Raw genomic sequence first — 18564 nt, forward strand, 5'->3', positions numbered from 1 at the left:
TGGCGACGAAGATTCGTAATGTCCCTATAGTCTTTTCTCTGACAACAAGGATGTGGACAGAAGATATCTGTTGAAACTCTTAAAGCGTCAAGATGTTTGTCAATGTGATTCAGAAGCGTTGCCTTAGTCAGCCACTGTTGAAATCTCTCGTCCGGTTTCTTGTCTTCATCGCCTAGGCAAAATGGACAAAAGCCAGGGGCAACAAGCGTATAACGGAATGTCAACATGCCACATCGAGGGTGAAGATTATCAAGGTGGCTTTGGCAGTGGCCAATCCAGGCTTGCTCATCACAGTACCACAGTACATTTCCGCACAGAGATAGCAGAACTGCACAAAATCCCGTTGAACGCGCCTATGGGCGCGCTTCTCATTCCTATAGCGTTGCTGGTATTGTGGGCCACCTAGGGATCGTCTTCGACACTGCAAGATATGTTTTGCCCTCCCTTGAAATGGTATTCTACTTTCGTTAGTCCGAATCTACAATAAGCGATAGAGGATACGTACTGTGACATAAGCTTGGAACATATTGGGCATTGATTTTCCTCAGGTAAAAGTCCGGGATAGTAAACGACGCGTTCCGTGGATGTACAAAGCGCGACCATATCCTCTAGGCATTGTTGGCCGATAACACTATCCAATGAGGTTTCCGTGAAAAGGGATTCTCTGAGACAAGCGCGTTCTGGTAGATACTTCTTGTATATGTTGAATAGAGGGGTCCTATCACGTTCCGTGAATTCGTTTCCGGAGATGTATTCGTCGTAAGCAGAATGCCACCAATCTTGTATGAATTCCTTCTTCCAAGCTTCTAGGCATTTCGCTTTTCTGCTGTAGAGCTGTGCGCGTTCAACAGTTAGTTGCTCATGGAGCTGGGGCTTCCCAGCAATTTCTGAAGTCAGAGAAGCAATTCTCTGGTTCATGGCCTTGATCTCATCTCTCTTCAAATGCTGTAATAGCAACCGCGTCCAATCTCTGGGGAGCATTAGGATCTCTGTGGTGAGCCATGCTCTGCTCCATGTTACGACACTCATAATCAGGTTCCAAGTCATAGAATAAGGCCTGAATATCTAAAGACTTGAGCACAGATTGGTATTTAATATACGTGTCATGGCTTTGATGGTCAAGAGCCTGGCCACGGGTCGCTTCCGACGCCTTGGCTAAATGAGATCAGCTTGGATTCTGTAAGACTCAAAATGACTTACGGTCAATGCAGTTTGCAACACCAGCACACATTCCGTGTACGTGCAGTCGGTCCTTGAAGCATTCGCGCTGAGCCAGACTCGCAAAATTGTAGCGCATAGAGGAGAAGGACAATGCTTTATTTTGCTGGGGTCCTTCCGGAGTTACCATCCTAAAGAAAGGAAGACCCTTTTTATTGCTGTTCCATTCAAGCGTATATGATTCTCTCCCCTTCGGAGGTCTCACGGCGAGCACGTCGGTCACCGTACTGAGCCCCCTGAAAGCGCCGTCAGCTACACCATGCACTATCACCCAAAAAACAAAGCTCATTCCGAGAATTGAATGTTCTCTGAACCAGTTCTTTGGTCTTTTATCCTTCGAATTAGCGTGCAAACTTCGTTGCGGCTTATCTGCAGACTCACAAGTCTTTATCGTCACGGTTGCGCCATCCTTCCAAAAACTCAGGATCAATCGTCACCCAGCGTTTTAATTGACTCTTAGTGCTGCGTTTTATATTGAAAGTAAGATGCTGTCGGTCTCCTATTAGCTTGACCGGTCACTAGGGCGGGAAGAGGAGGAGATTTGGGATGAAACCAACCCTATAATATAGACATTCATTAGAATCACGATAAGCGCTTGACTCCACCACAGCACCCGCCCTAGCACCCGAGCCAGCAAATAGTGCAAGAGTACTTCCAGTTTGTACCCGTGCTCTCTCGTGCTTGTAATCGTGCCAATCACCGCCGAAAAGGCCACGAAGAAGGTAGTCAATGTCCTTTGCTGTGACCATGAAGCGCTCTCGTGGCTTCGTGGTAAGTTGGTATTTGACTGTCAGGTCCTGCCTAATATACTTCAACTTGTTAGACAATGCCGACGAGATCTAGGTAGACTTACATTCAGAACATCATCCTTGACGTGTTTCGGTAGAGATCGATAAGTCTCTCGCTCCCATCTCGAAGTGAAGTTAATGAAATTCTGACACGCAGACTTCTGCGTGGGTAGATTTTTTCTTGTTGCAATGTAGTCTTCAGCAAACGATTTCAGAAGTTGTGGGGTGGGATCAGGTTCATTTTTTGAAAAATTAGCATTGGTCGCTTCTTTACGGGAAAGCCTCCATCTACTAAAGTGAGTGTCATGATATATACTTATGGATAGTATAACTTACAATGCCCAGTTTGTTGCTGTATCCTCATATTTCTCTAGAGTTGCCGGGGCGAGCTGTTTGAGGCATATAGAGTTGTCTTCGTATTCCCGCTCATTCTGATAGTCGTGGGTGAAACCACGTGACGCAGCACGTGCAATTCTTTCATCAAGTTTCTTCTGGTAGTCCTTTGGGAGCATCTTCTTTCGAATGGCCGAGAGTTAAGAGAATAAGAACAGCAAACAAGACTTGCGCCTAGGACTCATATTTATGGCCCGGACTCAAGTGAAAGTGGGAGAGTGGGTGACCAGGGTGAGAATCCTCGCCCTATTCTCACCCGCTCTCACCCCGTTCTCACCTCTATCACCCCAGTCTCCAAAGTTCTCACCCCTATCACCCACACTCACTTTAAGATCAAATCCGACGCCATTTTAGGGCTCAGGGCGCATTTAGAATTGACCGCGTACTATAATGGGCTTAAGTACGGCTGAGCGGACGGGAAGCCCTGTTTTCCACACCCTATGGTCGTATGTACTCAATCAGATACCAATAAAATATATGACATGAAATTGGATGAGCTGAAGTGTAAGAGCCTAAGAGGAGGGCTGTGGGTTATCCCAGCAGGTATTGATTCGAATCAGCCATAATATTGAAGAAATGATTCATGGGATCCATCCAAGTTTTTCAATGAATTTCTTAATAACATAACTATTTTGGAGCCACGGCCTTGCACGGGAACTCACGGCGTTCGGGGTTCTAGGTAGGTGCTTATGACTTGTTGGTCTTTGGCAAAGTGCTTTCCCGTGATGAAGTGATCCTAGAAGTGATATATATAGACGCAATAATCCTTACTGCGTATCTAACACCTAGCCCAGTGTAGGTAATAAGGTAATCCTAGGTTAACGTAAACAACTAATCCTATGATCGGAACGGGTATCATCGCAGCTACCTTTCAATGTTATGGCCATGGTCGCATCGTCCCGGGGTTTCTACGGACACAACATTCTGCATTCTGCATTATCGAATGTCGAAGAAAGTCTAGATTGGCAGTTTTACACTCCATTCTATAACAAATCCGCTGTCTGCTGATACTAACTGTTCACAGATCTCATCGCCTACCTACCTCCCTTTGGTAGGTACTGAGGCCAAGGGAATTCCTACGGCCAGGTAGGGCTGCTCCCGAGGTCGAGGTAGGTACGAACCTTCGCGGTGGATAGAAGTATCACCGAGGCATCCGATACTACGGGGTAACTGCCATAATTACAGGTTATTTTTTGGCGATTTCCCCCTAATTGATAATAAAGTGATTACTAACGTCTTGGGAGAATCAGGAGTATTGTGGAATGAGCGAGGTCTTACATCATAAGCCAACTTGGTATTGACATCACTTCTGTATTGGACAAGGAACAAATACTTAAGCAGAACAGAACAATTGTCTGTCCCCCCCAAAGATTTACTCACAGAATCACCCTCCGCGATTTATTCAAGTTATCTCGATATCACCATCAACGCGATGCCTATTGTCCGTGCAATGTCACGTCTTACTGTTCGAAACACACCTTGTATGATCGTTGCGTTGGTTATTGGGAAGGCTCTGGCTAATACCATATCTAGGCAAATACCCATTGGCGCCGTTCTATGCCAGAGTCGCCCCATATTCATCTAAAGTGAGCAACCCGGTCGCCAGCTCGCCGGAATCTCAGGACATCAACAAAGCCCGAGGCCTAGAAGGTCGGCACTCCGACACCGCCGATACGCGCTCTACTCAGTCCCCAATTTCCTCCTCGAACAAGACAGAATTGGGCAGCGAAGCTCACGAAGGAGAAGAACAAACATCCACCGATGCACTGATCAAGAATGACCCTAGCAAGTCCCCAGAGGCTAAGAGGGAGAATGTAAAGAAGGCTGGGCAGAAGCCTATGGGGCCTGAGGATCGCTGATAGGCTTTTTTGGTGCTTGGTTGAACGCGGTAGTGCGCGATAAAGTGTTAAGAGATTCACTAGTTCTATAGCAGTCTGACGAATATTGATGCCGTTGTTTGAGATTGTAAATCAACAAGTACAAGTACGAAGTTATTAGTAACGTATATCCTGGCGAATGTGATACAAAGCTTTTACTGGAGTGAGCAGAGTCCTATTCATGAGAATGTCAAGGTTAGAGAAGGGAAAAGGAGGGAGAGGGAGAGAGAATGGCAATAATCTCCCAGGTATTCACATGAGCGTCCCTCCTTCAGCAAGTCACGCGACACCAATACCTTCTGTCAAAAAGACCCAACACATGCTCCCAGTTACCTGATTCCTTTTTGCGAAAAAGAATGGTTGATCAACGAAAGATTTCCAGCCAGAATCAAGTCAAGCACATCCGCGCCAACTGGCAAGTTAGCCCGACGAACTGTCTTCTTGCTTTCTAACCATTCGGGCCAACTGGCAAGCTAATAGCCAACTGCCGGCGACTCCAGACCAGTTATTCCATAATTTGTATCCTGGGTCATCCTTCACTGGGCGCGGAATGCTACTTGTCAACCAACTCGCTTTGTGGGTCGATCTGAGCTCGATTAGAGCTATTGGATATGTATGTTCACAAATATCCATGTTCTAAGGCTATTGCAGCAGTTTGTGAACTAACCTTGAAAAATTAATATCTTCCATCCAAATGCCATAGAATCAAACACGTGTCGCAGTGGCTTCCTGGGGCAATTTGTAGGAATATAGCCTTGCCAGTTGGCGGAAGATTGCCAGTTGGCGGAAGCTTGCCAGTTGACGGGAAGCTTGCTAAACGCGCTGGAACTCGGCACCCACAAGTGGATACTGACAATTGCACAGGTACTGTACACATGTCCTGTTCATCTTCTGTATATAGTTGACACTTACAGGTACCACACGCTTAAAGTGTTACCTACTTGGGTGATTTATCTCGCGCCGGGTCTAGGTTGTGGAAAAGTATGTTTACAAAAATTATTAACCTGTCCTTTCTGTTCCTTCTGTGCGCTGTTTGACATTAATTCCCCCGGGGTCTTTTCGTTGTAATTTTTGGCACCTTGTTCATTCAAGCTGCACCATTGACTCAACCTTACTCTAACAGTCTACTGCGTATGATTCCAGGCCTCATGAAATATGATTATACTCACTACGACGTCCAGTACATACGACCATAGGGTGTGGAAAACAGGGCTTCCCGTCCGCTCAGCCGTACTTAAGCCACACGCCGGTGAGTTAGTAGTTGGGTGGGTGACCACCAGCGAATCCTCACTGTTGTATGTTTTTTTGTTTATGAACCATTTGGTTTGACGTTTAAGGATGGGCTATCATTAGACAGTTGCTATTCTTCGATTAGGCGAGTACATTGTAGTAGTTCCGTCCGGTGCGCCGTCCATTTTTGACATCGAAATAGGAAGTGCTCCACGGTCTCTCTCGCTTGTCCACACGCACACTGGTCTGTGTCTGCTACGTTGATTCGATAGAGATATCCATTGAGTCTTGCCATGCCGGTTCGGAGTTGAGCCAGCACGCTCGCTTATTTCCAAGATAATCGGTCATACAGCTGCCGGGTGTCTTGCCCGACACTCAGCTAGGCGGAAAATTAGTGCTGATAGTTAGCCTTACGGCGACAGTGGATTAGGAAATGCACGTATCTCAGGCGAGGTTGTGGGGCCGAAGCCAATCATATTTAATAAAAATAGGGGATTGATATAGCGACCCCCCCCTTGGATCATTCGACCCCCCCTGCCTGAATTTGGCCTGATTTCCCGCTTACATAAAGGAATTAACTGACCGCTTCTCTCACCGCCTCTTGGTCAAGCATTGGGATTTCACAAGTACTGCACCGGTACCTACACTTACTATGTAAACTACTAGCAAAACTAAGTCACTCTGCAGTCCATAGGGAACGAACAGTTCAATACTGGTTGACCTCCAATTTATTCATCAAATCTGGATTCCAACTTGGTGTTTATCATTCTCAACTCATTTTTCATTGCATCTGTGTCCTCCAAAAGCCTCAATAACATCATGTTGGGCCTTACATCCCTCATGTCGGATTCTGATGTGGAGTTCATCACAATTAGGCGGGCAGAATATAAAGATGCCTTACGGTTAGGGGGAAATCAGGCCAAATTCAGGCAGGAGGGGGGGGGTCGCTATATCAATCCCCTAAAAATAAACACCGTCCTTTTACTGATGGAGATGGTGTTCAACTAGGAAGCTGCCTGCTATGGAGGGTTTTGGACTTCAATGCATTAATTTAATTGATTTAGTCACACTGTTCCTCTGTTGCTCGCGCGAATGTTCAACGGGTGTAATACCCCTTGGGGGGTACCTTGGGAATTTGATTTATTCGATTTAATTTGATGTCTTCGATCACATTTAAGGCATAATGCGATTACTTTCCGATAAAAAACAGATCAACTGACTCTATTAGATGTCATTCAAAAGACAACTATGTTAACGCTTCAACCCATCATTTGATGGAACTGCCGAACTGGGATCAACCACGAGTTTGAGTCATTCCGCTAGCAAACGCTCGCAGAAATCAGGCGCTTGTCTGTTTTGACTGAAGAAAAGGATGCCCCGCCAGTTCGCCTGCTGCTTTTCTCGCATCTGGATGCCAGACAAGCATTCCCTTGGCGAGATCCAGAAACGCTTCCCTCTCCTCTCCCTCAAGGAAGGAAACTGTGTCGTGTAGTTTCCGGTCAGGGATCAGGTCTTCGTAAAGAAAGCGACCTAAGATGTTTCGTGAGTCTGAGAATAATTCGTTCAAGATAGGAAATCTAGTGATACCATTATTGTCAAAGAATGGCCCGCAGAAGTACTCCTCCGCAGTCTCGCATACTCTGTCGTCTTCTCGTCTGACAGGTTCCGGCCACGAGTACTCTCGCATATATTGATACCTTTGTACGACCTCTGGAGGGGGTGGACCGAGTAAAGCTATCATTTCGGCGAGGTGTAGTTTAGCATCGTAGCGATCCTGTTGATCATAAATATGCCGAAATAGCTCTTTTCCTTCGATCATATCCCACAACTGGTCCGGCATTAGTGGGTATAACAACCTTAAAGAAAAGCGGACGTACTAGAACACCAAGATTCCAAATATCCGCAGGCATTTGCCATCCATTACCCAATATCACCTCTGGCGCCCGATAGTGGTCTGGCTGAATAGGCCAGATGCCCCAGTCGTCGTCTTCCTCCAGTCTGGTTGCTAAGCCAAAGTCGACAAGCTGTGGTATACTTCCTAGGCTTTTAAGTGGCCCGAAGTCATTACGGGACTGATACACTGGTCGTCCCGTCGAATCAATCTTGAAAGCCATCGGTTTTTTGAGCTCAGAATTCATGGAATCAGCCAGCACGGTAGGATCCTCGAATGAGACCATGATGTTTTCTAGCTTTAGATCTAGGCCGCCGCCCAGGCTTAGTATCACCGACCGAACGTAAGGCCGAGGATGAACTTACCCGTATAAACTATCCTGCATTCTTTATGAAGATAATCAAGCCCCGTAAGAAGAGCACGAATGTATGTTTTAATGAGGGGTAGTGGCATCTTCCTATCGTCAAAGCGCCGCTGATACATGGACAATGGCTCCCTCATAGGCGGATACACAAGACACGAATAAGAGCCTTCTGGACCTTTAACTTGAAAAGAGTCAAATGATGTTCGGATAAGTTAGCGGCCGCGGTGTGATGGGTCTGCGGTGGAAATGTGCTCTTCAACCCCGCGCTCATGACCAGCGGAACTCGCATTGTTATTGGCGATTTTCAGTGCCACGACGCTCTCTGGCTTTTCGATATGCCTATATGTTTGTTAGAGACAGAGAGATCTTCGAATTGAACAGAAATTATTGAAGGCTACCCTTGCAAATCACGCGCGAGCCATACTGTTGAAGACACGCCCCAGCCAACCTTGACTAGGGTTTGGTATCGATTGGCGAGTACCTCTCCAGGCTTCGCTGGGTAGAAGTACTTGGAGTCGTACACTGGCGAGATCTCTTCATCAACGAGTATGCCGGGCGGTAAAGGTGGCCCCGAAGAAGGCATGGGAAACGGTTTCTTGCGAAGCAAGGCGGACAAACGAGGAGTGGACGGCCTTATAGTGTTCATTCCAGAGTCACTCCTCGTAAGCTGACGGAGAATGTGATGTCAATAGTTGTCGAAGAAGAAGGAGATCAAGGACAAGGAGCCCAAGCACAGCTGGTAAACTTGATCACGTGGACGGTACTCCGAGCCTGTGGCCTTTTGCCGGGGGTGCAATGGCCTATGACGTGACGATAAAAGCGGCTTAAACCCGTATCAACCTACATGTGAGTCATGTCCTCTGCACTTCTCCCCTCCATCTGAAGCCCCTTCCTACCATTATGGACACCAACGCAATCATCGATTCCGTCCACAAGGTCGAGGGCCAGCTGTGGGTTGACAGGATAAACGACGCCTATAGAATGGGCCGTCTCTGCCAGTGGGTGTCAACCTTTCATCCGCAGAGCCTCTCTTGTCAACTCGAGGGCACTTTTCACCACGGAGCATTCAACGCTGGGATGAAATTTGTTTTCGGCGACGGTACTGCCTGGATGGTCCGCTTTCCCCGTGTGGGGATGATTTGCAACCAATTTGTGGACGAAAAGGTGGCCATGGAAGTATCAGCTCTCGGTCTTATCCAGCGCAGTACCACTATCCCAGTCCCAAAAGTTCATGCATGGGGTTTGGCTGCAACCAACCCCCTTGGTCTAGGTCCTTTTATCATAATGGACTTTATAGACGGCGTGAGTCTTATTGATATCTTTCGGGATCCTGAATCTCAACATCCGAGTCGGGTGATAAGGGAAGACATCAGCGACGACGACATTGAAAGTGTCTATAGACAGATGGCAAATTTTCTCCTCCAACTTTTCCGACTTGAGTTTGGCCAGATTGATAGCCTGCCCCCGCCACAGGGTCAATCCCAAGGAAGAGGGCACATGACAAAAGAGGAGTTCATTGCGCGTGCTAGCCTCGCCTAGTTAAGGAATAGCTTTTTGAATAGAGATCAAAGGACAGGCGTGTGCAGCGATGCGTGAAGGTATACATGGAAACGTTTCCGCGCATGGGAAGCGATCATGAGCATCACCCTTTGTATTGGGCAGACTAGCGGTGGGTGATCCAAGCTCGATAGTATGAATGTGCCATGAGACATTGGTGTATATGAAGAATATCATCGCACGTCCATTGTTCGTTCAGTCATGTGTATGGATATCCGTGGTGCCTGTTGATTTTTTGCGTCGCTCCAGGAGGAACGAGTTGCCATCGGCAAGTTGAGTCTGTAGCCCTTTACCCTGAAATGACATCTGCCCTAACCCTTCAGTACTATTTAGATAGCAGCTGTAATATCTTTCACCACTGCCCAAGGACCTGGTCCAATATCTTCCAAAGTTTCTCCGGGACTGAGTGTCGTCGTCGGCGTTGTAGGGAAAACAACCTGAGTATTGCGTCATCTAGCGCAACCTAAATCAGTTCTGACCCGCATTATCTTCTTTTCGTAGGCTTGTACTCACATGATCGCCGTTGGCCTCTGGTTAGTGATTCTCTAGGATTGAACTGCCGGAGCAGTTGGCAAGCCTGAAGATCCGGAGCTCTCAGATTTAGGGAGGGTGGCAAGTTGGGAATGCCAGGCATATGCGCCAGTCGTTGACATCCTACAGCCTGAGCGTTCTTGCGGCGATATCTTGCAGATATCGAACGCCGCCGGTAGATACCTTTTAGTAGTTGATTATGTTTTCCACGTAGCGACTCGGGCCCGCGTGCAATACCAGTAAAATCTGAGAACTCCGGATCTTCAGGCTCGCCAACTGCTCCGGCAGTTCAATCCTAAAGAATCACAACGGTATCTTATCGACTTCTTCTCCCACGATAAGTGCTGGTGTCGGGATAGTCAGTTCGGAAGTTTTTGCTCTTCCAATGGTGACCACGGGATGTAGTTAGCTTTGGACATGATGAGAGCGAGAGGAGAGACGAGCAGGCTGCGATGGAAGGATGCTGATAATTGCGTGATGAGATCAACAAGGAAAGGACAGGGATTTATGTAATTGTTGAACGGCTTGAACTCCTCCTCAAGGGGCACGGGAGGGGACACGGGGTTTAAGACGGTTGGTCTCAGCTTGGATAGGATGTTTTTCGTCTCCGTCGAAATTACACGATTCTACTCGACCACTGCCACGGGGGTTGGCTGTTTGACTGTGTAGTTCGAAATTAGTCTACAAGCCACCAACTCTCCTACGAGTGCTATAATTGCCTGTTCAATAATCAGTTTATGTTGGGGCGTTGGGGCACGGAATTATCCTAGCTCCCAGTAGGGCCGGGAAAGCTGATTTGAACGAAAGTAGCACCGGACATTGTAACATGTCCGGATAGAACAACCAGTCTTGCTTTGCCTAATCGGGCAAAAAGACCATCTCTAACTCTCGTCATCCCTTTCTGTACCGTCCAGCTAGTGACTAGCAGCCTTTATCGGCTAAAGATCGCGATATAGGAGATCGATCCTTGCTTAGTGACTGAGGCACGTCGCGATTGGCCCCAATGTGCCCCAACCGTAACTTATGTGCCTATCTCTTACTGTAGGTAGCTGCGCACTTCTTGCCTCTCAACATTAACTTTGTGATCCGAACGGTATTCATCTATACGGTCACGGTGAAGTCTTGTTATCTCTCGCCTGTCCCCTCCGCAAGTTTGGGGCTCACTCGGTGATTGATGCTACTAAACGGGCCCTCAGCGACCAGGGTGAGACACAGTTCTGTTAACCAACTGAGGCTACCGCTTTGGCGCTGTTGGTGATGGAGTTGCAGCTTCCGGGGTAAGTAGAACCTCTGATCGACATTTCCAGGGGTAATTGAGTAGTCCCTGAGATGAAGCAACGGATTATACACCTCTTGTACAGCCAGACCCTGCTAGGACTAGCGGTTAATCCACAATAGCCAGGTCGACGGAAAGTGCGTGACGTCTGCTATAGCTCAAATATACCGAGAGTAATTTCTCGACTTCCCAATCAGGGGTGTATGGAAATGAAAGCGCATCACCCAATAATAAAAATCTGCTCTTGCTTCCATTCTTAAGCTAAATACGACCAATTAAGACGTACCTCTGTACCCACTCTACTCATTCGCTTCCGCCGAGTCTCCGCCAGGTGATCGCGCTAACTCCATGGAACACAGTCAAATATATGTAAAGGGGTACTAAAACGATGTTTGCCGGGGTCTGGATCTCTGGCGAATCCTTGATCACGAAAGGGCGCGGAATGGAGCAGGGATTGCTCTGGTTCCAGCTTTTGTCACAAGCCTGCTTTGTCCTCGAAATCAAGCTTTCGCTTGCTTGATTTTCCACGTGCGGAGCAATTAACTCGCAGTGATAAGCCGTTGGAATGCGGAAAGAGCAAAAAACAATCCATTTGGCCATGTTTAGGACACACATAATCTCATATCGTAATGTGACTAGATCTGGTATACAAGGAATGTTGAATAGCCAAACAAAAGCGCGCGCTAGGAGTCGTCCCCCTGACCGTAGGTCACGGGAGTAACAAGTGACCGTCACTTAGACTCCTTAGCGATTAGTCTGAATACAGGAATACCCCTTAGGATTTCTTCACTCTAGTTCTAGACCCCTCATTTGGACCCGCCAGTACGCCGGTCCTAACAAGTAAGCGCCCGCTTGCAACGCAAACTGTTTCAGCCTCTAGCTGAGCCTCGGCCCTCGACTATAGCCATGTAGAGCGCGAATTATATCCTATCGTTTTCGAGTTCTTCCGGTCTCCTGAAACCTGAAAAACATGGAGATGGATGGCGGGGAAGGCGGCAATGCAACCGATGTAGTAGGTCAAAGGGGTGTTAGTAGATACGCAAGAACAGCCGTAATACACCTCTGATTCGGAGGCGTCCTCAAAAAACTAAACAATCTTATCCCGCATAAAGGAGGGAACGCGGCGCGGTGGTCGCAACAACGTACAGCCTCTGGACGAAGAGAAGGGACACTCAATCCTAGACGGATCAAGCACCAACTTTCCCTAGACGAGAAAGTGGACGTCGGGCCCTAGACGACCTCGATACGGTCTCTTCCCTGAACAGGAGGGCACGAAAAAATAGTGGAAGAAGGAGGGGACGCGACGCGGTGGTGAGACATAAACATAGCCCAAAGATTTGCTGCGACTTCCATCCCTGGCCCCTCATGGGCAACCCAGTTTGGGTTTCGTTGAGCCCAGAGGCATTTACTACCATAGCATGTCTATATAATTAGTATTCAATCATACTCCTAGTACATACGACCATAGGGTGTGGAAAACAGGGCTTCCCGTCCGCTCAGCCGTACTTAAGCCACACGCCGGTGAGTTAGTAGTTGGGTGGGTGACCACCAGCGAATCCTCACTGTTGTATGTTTTTTTTTGTTTCTGAACCATTTTGTTTGACGGTTAAGGATGGGCTATCATTAGACAGTTGCTATTATTCTTTGATTAGGCGAGTATAAGAGCCTCTGAAGTTCCTCTTGGTTCTTTAGAGCAGCCCCCTAGAGCGGGAGGGCTATCCCGTGGTAAGGCCTTGATTTGTCTACCGTATTTAGAGCATTTGTTCTTTGGGTTCAGAGTATAGAAGAATTCGAGTTGTTTCTCAGCCCTTCCCGAAACTGTATTGGATCATATCTGGTTTAGCTGTGAATAATCCTTTCGAAACGCCATAATCCACTCCCTAAAATTTCATACGAACAACTTATGAACCAACAGCCTCATGACCCAATTCTCGCAACCAGCCTCCTTCTCAACATGCTCGAGGTCATTGTTGATACGCATCTGCAGCTTTTTCATAGCTTGGAGGGTATATTCCATACTCCCCGCTTCATGCAAATGACTCAGAATCATTTTCTTATGAGGGACAGAAAGGGAACCAGAGGCCTTTCCTTCTCGGATTATACCGCGCATGACAAGGTCTGGCGGTGTGCAATGCCAGGCGTGAACAATCGGGAAAGAAAATTTCCCTTCGTCGAGGTCTTCACAGAAACCTTTTCCTTCCGTGTACTATAAGTCATGAAGATTGTCAGTCGAGCAAGGATAGCTGCCAAGATAGATCGATAGACATACCACGTCGTCAATCAAATTCATATAATCATCACGAATCTGGAAGTATTGGCCAAGCAAAGAAACACAATCAAGGGATATGGCTCTGTATTGTTGTCAGTTCCTTGTATGAATTTGTCTCCGGATTGGACTGGAGTTGGGTACCTGAGATGCAGCGACTGGGTACATTGCTTCATCAGCCGCGCGAGCAAATTAAACAGGCCACCAGTCTCTGCAGAGATAACATTAGATAACCCTCTTGGGTAGACATATTTCGACAAAAGCAGAAAACTTACTCTGGCTGACCATCTCAAGATATTCTTCCTCAGTGGGACATTCGCCCTGTTGTGTCCAGTACAAGTCAAAGCTCTGGCCAACGAACAGATTGCGAAGCTCCTCTATGACTATATCCATGCATTGAGGGGTTTGAAGCTCCTGCACATCACCCATCACGTCAATCAAGATCCAGTTTGCAGAGTTTATAGTGGAAGCCGGGCCGAATACTGTGTGAGTGGCTGGCTTGCCACGGCGAAGCGGTGAGGAATCCTCGATATCATCCAGCCTGCAGAATTTAGCACCATATATGACACCAGTCACCTCACTTGGACTTACATCAGTGAGCAAGTATGTAGTTTCTGTGATATTAATTTAATAGTTTGGACAGAGCTGTCGGGAAGAGCTAGCCAGACATTCAAGGCATCAATGAAGGCCTCACGGAACCCCTTCGAAGGGAGAGAGCTGATGTATTCGTAAGGGGCAAGCAGATGCTAGAAGAATCACGGAATCAGCATATACAGAAGGTATCTTGTTTAGAAAGGGTGACAGACCTCAGACCCAAGCTGAGCACGGCTTTGTGTCTTCGGCTCGTCGGTCGAATCGTCCCTTGAATTTACCGAGGATCTGCTCGACGGGACTGGGTTGCTTGTTCCCACAATTGATGAACAGCTGATGCTAGATTTTGTAACGGAATCTTCATCGTCGGATAGCTCTTGCTTTGCAGGTGGAAGACGCTGGTCTTGGCTATTTTGAATATGGTCTTGTTCATTACCGGGACGGAGTAAAGTTGACGCTTCAGAGCATAATTCAGGGTGGTAACGAGGGCATCGAAGGCTCCAGACAATGTTTCCTGGAATCTGGAAGGCCAAAGCCCCCAGGTAATCGCGCAAGTGGGGGCGGCAGCGCTTTGTGTCGGCTATAAAAGCATTCGCAGATTGTTGGAAATTCTTTTCGTAGCCGCGAACAACTTGTACGACTTTTGCCTTTGCCTCGTCAATGGAAAGATTGTTCCACTTCATATATAGCCACACGGCGTTGGTCATACTATGCGACCCCTCTGTCCTTTGACTTTCTTTGAACTCTTTATACTCAATGTCAAAGGAGTAATAGTCGTTAGCTAGCCCCTGAGCCTCGAAGACAGGTCTAACTATAGGAGCAAGCATTTCTTCCTCGTCGGAGGTCAAGAGGATTCCCATGCCGAACCGCATCAACGTATCCACAAAACTAATGCGAGCATTAGCATTCCATTGCAATATATCCATGTTCCACAGCTTTTTCAAACACAACTTACGGCCCCCCGGTGTCAACAATTCGATATTCGACATAGTCTTCTATATTATCGAAGATGCAGGACTTGTCTCGAGAAGCAGTCGCCGCAACCATTTTCTTCCAAGCTTCAATGAGAACTTCTGCACAAGTCTTGTCAATATATAAAAGCTCCAGTAGCATCTTTGACTGTATTTGCTTTGTGCCGATTGCTGATCGTACATTGCAGTACTCGGTATCACTCAGGACAAGGTTATCGGTGCCTGCATCCAACTGGATTGGTCTCAGATCACGGTACTTTCTTTCTTGCGGGGTGCAGCTCTGCTTACAAGGGCCTTTGATACTGATTCTAGGACATTGTCGTAGAGAAAGGCATCTATAAAGTCGATACAACAGTCAGCTCTCCTCTTTCACGGGAACTAATGGTAAGAAGACCAGGAATCATTCCCATACATTCAAGAATATACGAGGCGAGTTCAAGTCTCTCTGGCTTGCAAAGCGGCAGCACTACGGATGCGAAGTGCCCTTCGTAGGGATTGCAACCCCCCAACGTTCAATCGGGCCGATATATTTTGTCCAATCTGCCCGACAGCGAAAGGATCCCTCGTTCGCTCCCTGCTCATGCTTGTGCCGCCGCAGGGTGTAATCATGACACAGACCATCTATATCAGGTGTTTGTCGTTCCACCACATATGATGTCTCATCATTTTGTTGGTGATTGTCAAAATCCATTGAGTTCGGCTTTGCTGATGCGGATGGCAGCTTTGCTCAGTACACTCCAAAACTGTTTTGCCCTTCTTTCGACGTCTCAGCAGCCTTAATAAAACCTCTAGGAAGCGGAGCAGTGATCGAAAACCATGACTTCATCAACGATGTGTTACACAGTATCCTTTTGATAGTGGGTCTTAGCTTGTTACACTGCATTTTCAAAAGCGCGCGAGATGCTCATGATATGTGAATGTAAAAACATGTGAATATATGAACATGTGAATGGTGAATGTAAAAACACTTGGGTGCAGCAAATTGATTGCGCTCAGCAATTCCCCCCCCAATGGAAGTAAACAGTTCGACTTTCCGCCTGCCTTTTACGGGATAGGCGAAGCTGAGCGTCGCAGTTAAATCCCAAGACCATCGGGCGCCGGGAGACCTCTGTCACGGCCCACGGGGTTTCCCTCTTGGGACCCTCACATCACTTAGCGCTCAGACATTGTATGATCGTCCAGCCCCGCACGTCATCGGAGACGTGGACCCCGGATGATCTCGGTTGGGGCCCCAGTTGATCATGCATGTATCTGAATCCTGAGGATTATCGGGCTTCCGTCGGACCGTCATATTAGGGCTCGGACCGTACCTCGGACCCCGCATTATCTTGTTTATCACAGCCGATCTTCAATTGACTATCATGTCATTTGGAAGGTCATCAGATTGTCTATGAGGGATTATCATATTTTATGAGGGATTATCAGATGGTATCAGGGAATTCCCTCTTCATTTTCATTGTGTTGACAAGGAGTCATACTGTTTCTTTGTTGTTAAATACTTCGACTTGGAGAGGGCCATGAGAGCTCTCCAAGAATCAGTCTCTGTTCTACTGTCGAACCTATCAAAAGTCTTCTTCTTCTTCTTTACATCTGTTTCTTCTTACCTAGTTGACAGGTCTTCTCTCCTGTAAACAGTCACCCCTAACAACCTCGTAGGAGGAATCCGGCTGTATTGTTCTTTACCCCTTTTTTCTCCTCTCTTCTTCTCTTTAACTTTTCTTCTCTCTCTATCTAGTCTTGTTGTCTTACCCAAAGGACGCAGCTGACATACAGAAATTTGCGGATAGAGAAGTTTATATAGCGGTGGTGGCTGAAAAAGAAAGGGAAATGGGTCTGACAGAGGGGTACCGTCTACCAACGACCCTACAGGATTCGAGCCGAGAATATCTGGCTATCGCTATGAGGCTGTATCAGAGAGGAATGCCTCGATGGTATGCGAAGGTTATGAAGAGGCTTTCCGAAGGAACCACATGCAGAACCTTACTCACCTCCCTGTGAACCCGAACGGGTTTGGACCATCCGGGCAGCAGATAAGACATGTCATGAGATTCGATGATACAGTCCATATGAGAGAGAACCGAGAGATTTTCTACACCAATGGCAACCTTGTCTGGACTGTTCAAGGTCTTTCAGCACGTTTTGAGTATCTGAATTGAAGAAGCATGGAGACCGATATAGTCATAGGCTAGGACAAGACGGAGGAGCCCAGGATCGATATCCAAGTATCCAAGGTGGACTCAGAAGCAAACGAGCAAACCCATCTGATGTCTACGGCAACTTCCTTGTGAATTACATGACACAACCGTCAGAATATGCGGTCCACCAAAACTTCGATCCCTGAAGATGACATGATTCCAGGGGAGAGAGCCCTTCAACCTACGTGAACGACGAACCATTTACTGTGTACTTTGGCACGGTTCTTCAAGAGTCTCCGTTACGTTCCATACTGCGTACATTGAATTTGCTTTTTATTTCCTTTTTGTTGTTATAACTCACGAGGTGCTGAGTGCTCACGTTTGGGTTGGCACAGACCGCGAACAAAAGATGTCAGGAGTGGCCATGGAATGCGTTCGTCAGTCGTCACCTGGTTTCGAAGGGATATATCGGGGCACAGGCCATACAGATTGTGGCTGGGTAGCGTAACAGTTTGTGGCTTAGTGGAAAGGGTGATTATTCGGGGATAGCGCCTTTGATGAGAATTCAGGTCGGAGAGATCAACCCAACAAGTGTATGCAGTCCAACTGGCCAGATATATTCGAACCGAGCGCTTTTCATGCTTATTGTGACTGGAATCTTTCAACTTAGAATCGTGAGTGACCATGCCAAATGACAGTAAATTCAGTGCTATCTTACTCTTGCATTAACAGAAAAGGTAGGGTAGCTTCTCGGAGATTCCATGCTGCAGCCCTGGAGGCATCATACGAAGCTGGGCGGGTGGGAGTCGAAGTCACACGGCACCCATGGATATAGTGTACTCAGAAAACACGAAGAACACTTCCGTCTGAGGCTGCAAAAATTTATCGAATCAGGTTACCTCGGATCTTGAAGGTGCCCTCATCGCTTCGCATCTCCTCGTTGGCGAGGATAATGGCAAAGCCGAGCTGCGAGGTGAGGTCTCGGTTGTTGGCGAAGGAGCCGTCCACAAAGACGAAGATACGGACCGCGGAGAGGTCCAAAGGAAGGAAGTGTAGGCCTCGTTCCTGGTTCTCCATTTGCCACCTTATGCGCTTGTTGAGCGCCTTCGTATCTCCCTCGGTGGGGTCCTGGTGCTGGGCAGCGCTTGACAAGTCGAAGCAGGCTTCGGGCTGGCAGATTGAGGCGATGTAGGCGCCTCGGGCGCGTTGGTCCACGTACTGTTGCTTCGTGGCAGCAACCTCTAGGCGCTTACCCTGACCCTTTTGCCGGAGGGTCAGGGTTTCTCCTTCCAGGAAGACAATGCCGCCGTTGAACATGAGCGGCTTCCCTTCCTGAACCGCAAGGCCCAACCCCGAAGCAACTTGAGAGCCTGACCAAAATGTACACCGACAACGAGATGCGCTACAGCTTGCCGCTGTACGACGTACTCGAGGCGAAGCTCTTGATCTTCCGGGACTGCGCCTTACGTATCGGAA

At 47.6% G+C, this 18564-nt stretch overlaps 9 protein-coding genes across 9 annotated transcripts; 2 read left to right on the plus strand and 7 right to left on the minus strand.

Moving 5' to 3' along the window:
* Positions 1-402: 402 nt before the first annotated feature.
* On the minus strand, positions 403-918 carry N7515_003693 (uncharacterized protein; the record flags this gene model as incomplete). Its single annotated transcript, XM_056664437.1, has 2 exons — positions 403-421; positions 506-918. The coding sequence occupies 2 exons, from the start codon at positions 916-918 to the stop codon at positions 403-405; spliced, it is 432 nt and encodes a 143-aa protein (XP_056523494.1).
* Positions 919-928: 10 nt separating this feature from the next.
* Positions 929-2518, minus strand: N7515_003694 (uncharacterized protein; the record flags this gene model as incomplete). The annotated part of the gene is made up of 6 exons (XM_056664438.1): positions 929-1155; positions 1201-1454; positions 1600-1706; positions 1884-2015; positions 2072-2294; positions 2343-2518. 6 exons carry the CDS (start codon positions 2516-2518, stop codon positions 929-931), a joined length of 1119 nt encoding a protein of 372 aa, XP_056523495.1.
* Positions 2519-3831: 1313 nt separating this feature from the next.
* N7515_003695 (uncharacterized protein) lies at positions 3832-4258 on the plus strand (the record flags this gene model as incomplete). Its single annotated transcript, XM_056664439.1, has 2 exons — positions 3832-3880; positions 3933-4258. 2 exons carry the CDS (start codon positions 3832-3834, stop codon positions 4256-4258), a joined length of 375 nt encoding a protein of 124 aa, XP_056523496.1.
* Positions 4259-6845: 2587 nt separating this feature from the next.
* On the minus strand, positions 6846-7850 carry N7515_003696 (putative protein kinase; the record flags this gene model as incomplete). Its single annotated transcript, XM_056664440.1, has 4 exons — positions 6846-7036; positions 7094-7334; positions 7384-7703; positions 7763-7850. 4 exons carry the CDS (start codon positions 7848-7850, stop codon positions 6846-6848), a joined length of 840 nt encoding a protein of 279 aa, XP_056523497.1.
* Positions 7851-7973: 123 nt separating this feature from the next.
* N7515_003697 (uncharacterized protein) lies at positions 7974-8444 on the minus strand (the record flags this gene model as incomplete). The annotated part of the gene is made up of 2 exons (XM_056664441.1): positions 8160-8444; positions 7974-8100 (listed from the first exon to the last, which is right to left on the minus strand). The coding sequence occupies exons 1-2, from the start codon at positions 8405-8407 to the stop codon at positions 7974-7976; spliced, it is 375 nt and encodes a 124-aa protein (XP_056523498.1). The 5' UTR covers positions 8408-8444.
* A 217-nt stretch (positions 8445-8661) lies between these two features.
* Positions 8662-9300, plus strand: N7515_003698 (phosphotransferase family protein; the record flags this gene model as incomplete). The annotated part of the gene is made up of 1 exon (XM_056664442.1): positions 8662-9300. One exon carries the CDS (start codon positions 8662-8664, stop codon positions 9298-9300), a length of 639 nt encoding a protein of 212 aa, XP_056523499.1.
* A 502-nt stretch (positions 9301-9802) lies between these two features.
* On the minus strand, positions 9803-10294 carry N7515_003699 (uncharacterized protein; the record flags this gene model as incomplete). Its single annotated transcript, XM_056664443.1, has 2 exons — positions 9803-10125; positions 10186-10294. Coding segments are annotated over 2 exons (432 nt in total), but the record flags the coding sequence as incomplete, so codon positions are not given.
* Positions 10295-13013: 2719 nt separating this feature from the next.
* N7515_003700 (bifunctional terpene synthase/polyprenyl synthetase family protein) lies at positions 13014-15644 on the minus strand (the record flags this gene model as incomplete). The annotated part of the gene is made up of 9 exons (XM_056664444.1): positions 13014-13331; positions 13395-13476; positions 13536-13602; positions 13667-13932; positions 13983-14137; positions 14198-14870; positions 14938-15185; positions 15242-15288; positions 15572-15644. 9 exons carry the CDS (start codon positions 15642-15644, stop codon positions 13014-13016), a joined length of 1929 nt encoding a protein of 642 aa, XP_056523501.1.
* A 2326-nt stretch (positions 15645-17970) lies between these two features.
* N7515_003701 (uncharacterized protein) lies at positions 17971-18405 on the minus strand (the record flags this gene model as incomplete). The annotated part of the gene is made up of 1 exon (XM_056664445.1): positions 17971-18405. The coding sequence occupies one exon, from the start codon at positions 18403-18405 to the stop codon at positions 17971-17973; it is 435 nt and encodes a 144-aa protein (XP_056523502.1).
* Between the last annotated feature and the right edge of the window lie 159 nt (positions 18406-18564).

This window comes from Penicillium bovifimosum (assembly GCF_028826915.1).
Source record: "Penicillium bovifimosum strain IBT 22155 chromosome Unknown utg000003l_segment0_segment0, whole genome shotgun sequence".
Taxonomy (NCBI): Eukaryota; Fungi; Ascomycota; class Eurotiomycetes; order Eurotiales; family Aspergillaceae; genus Penicillium; species Penicillium bovifimosum.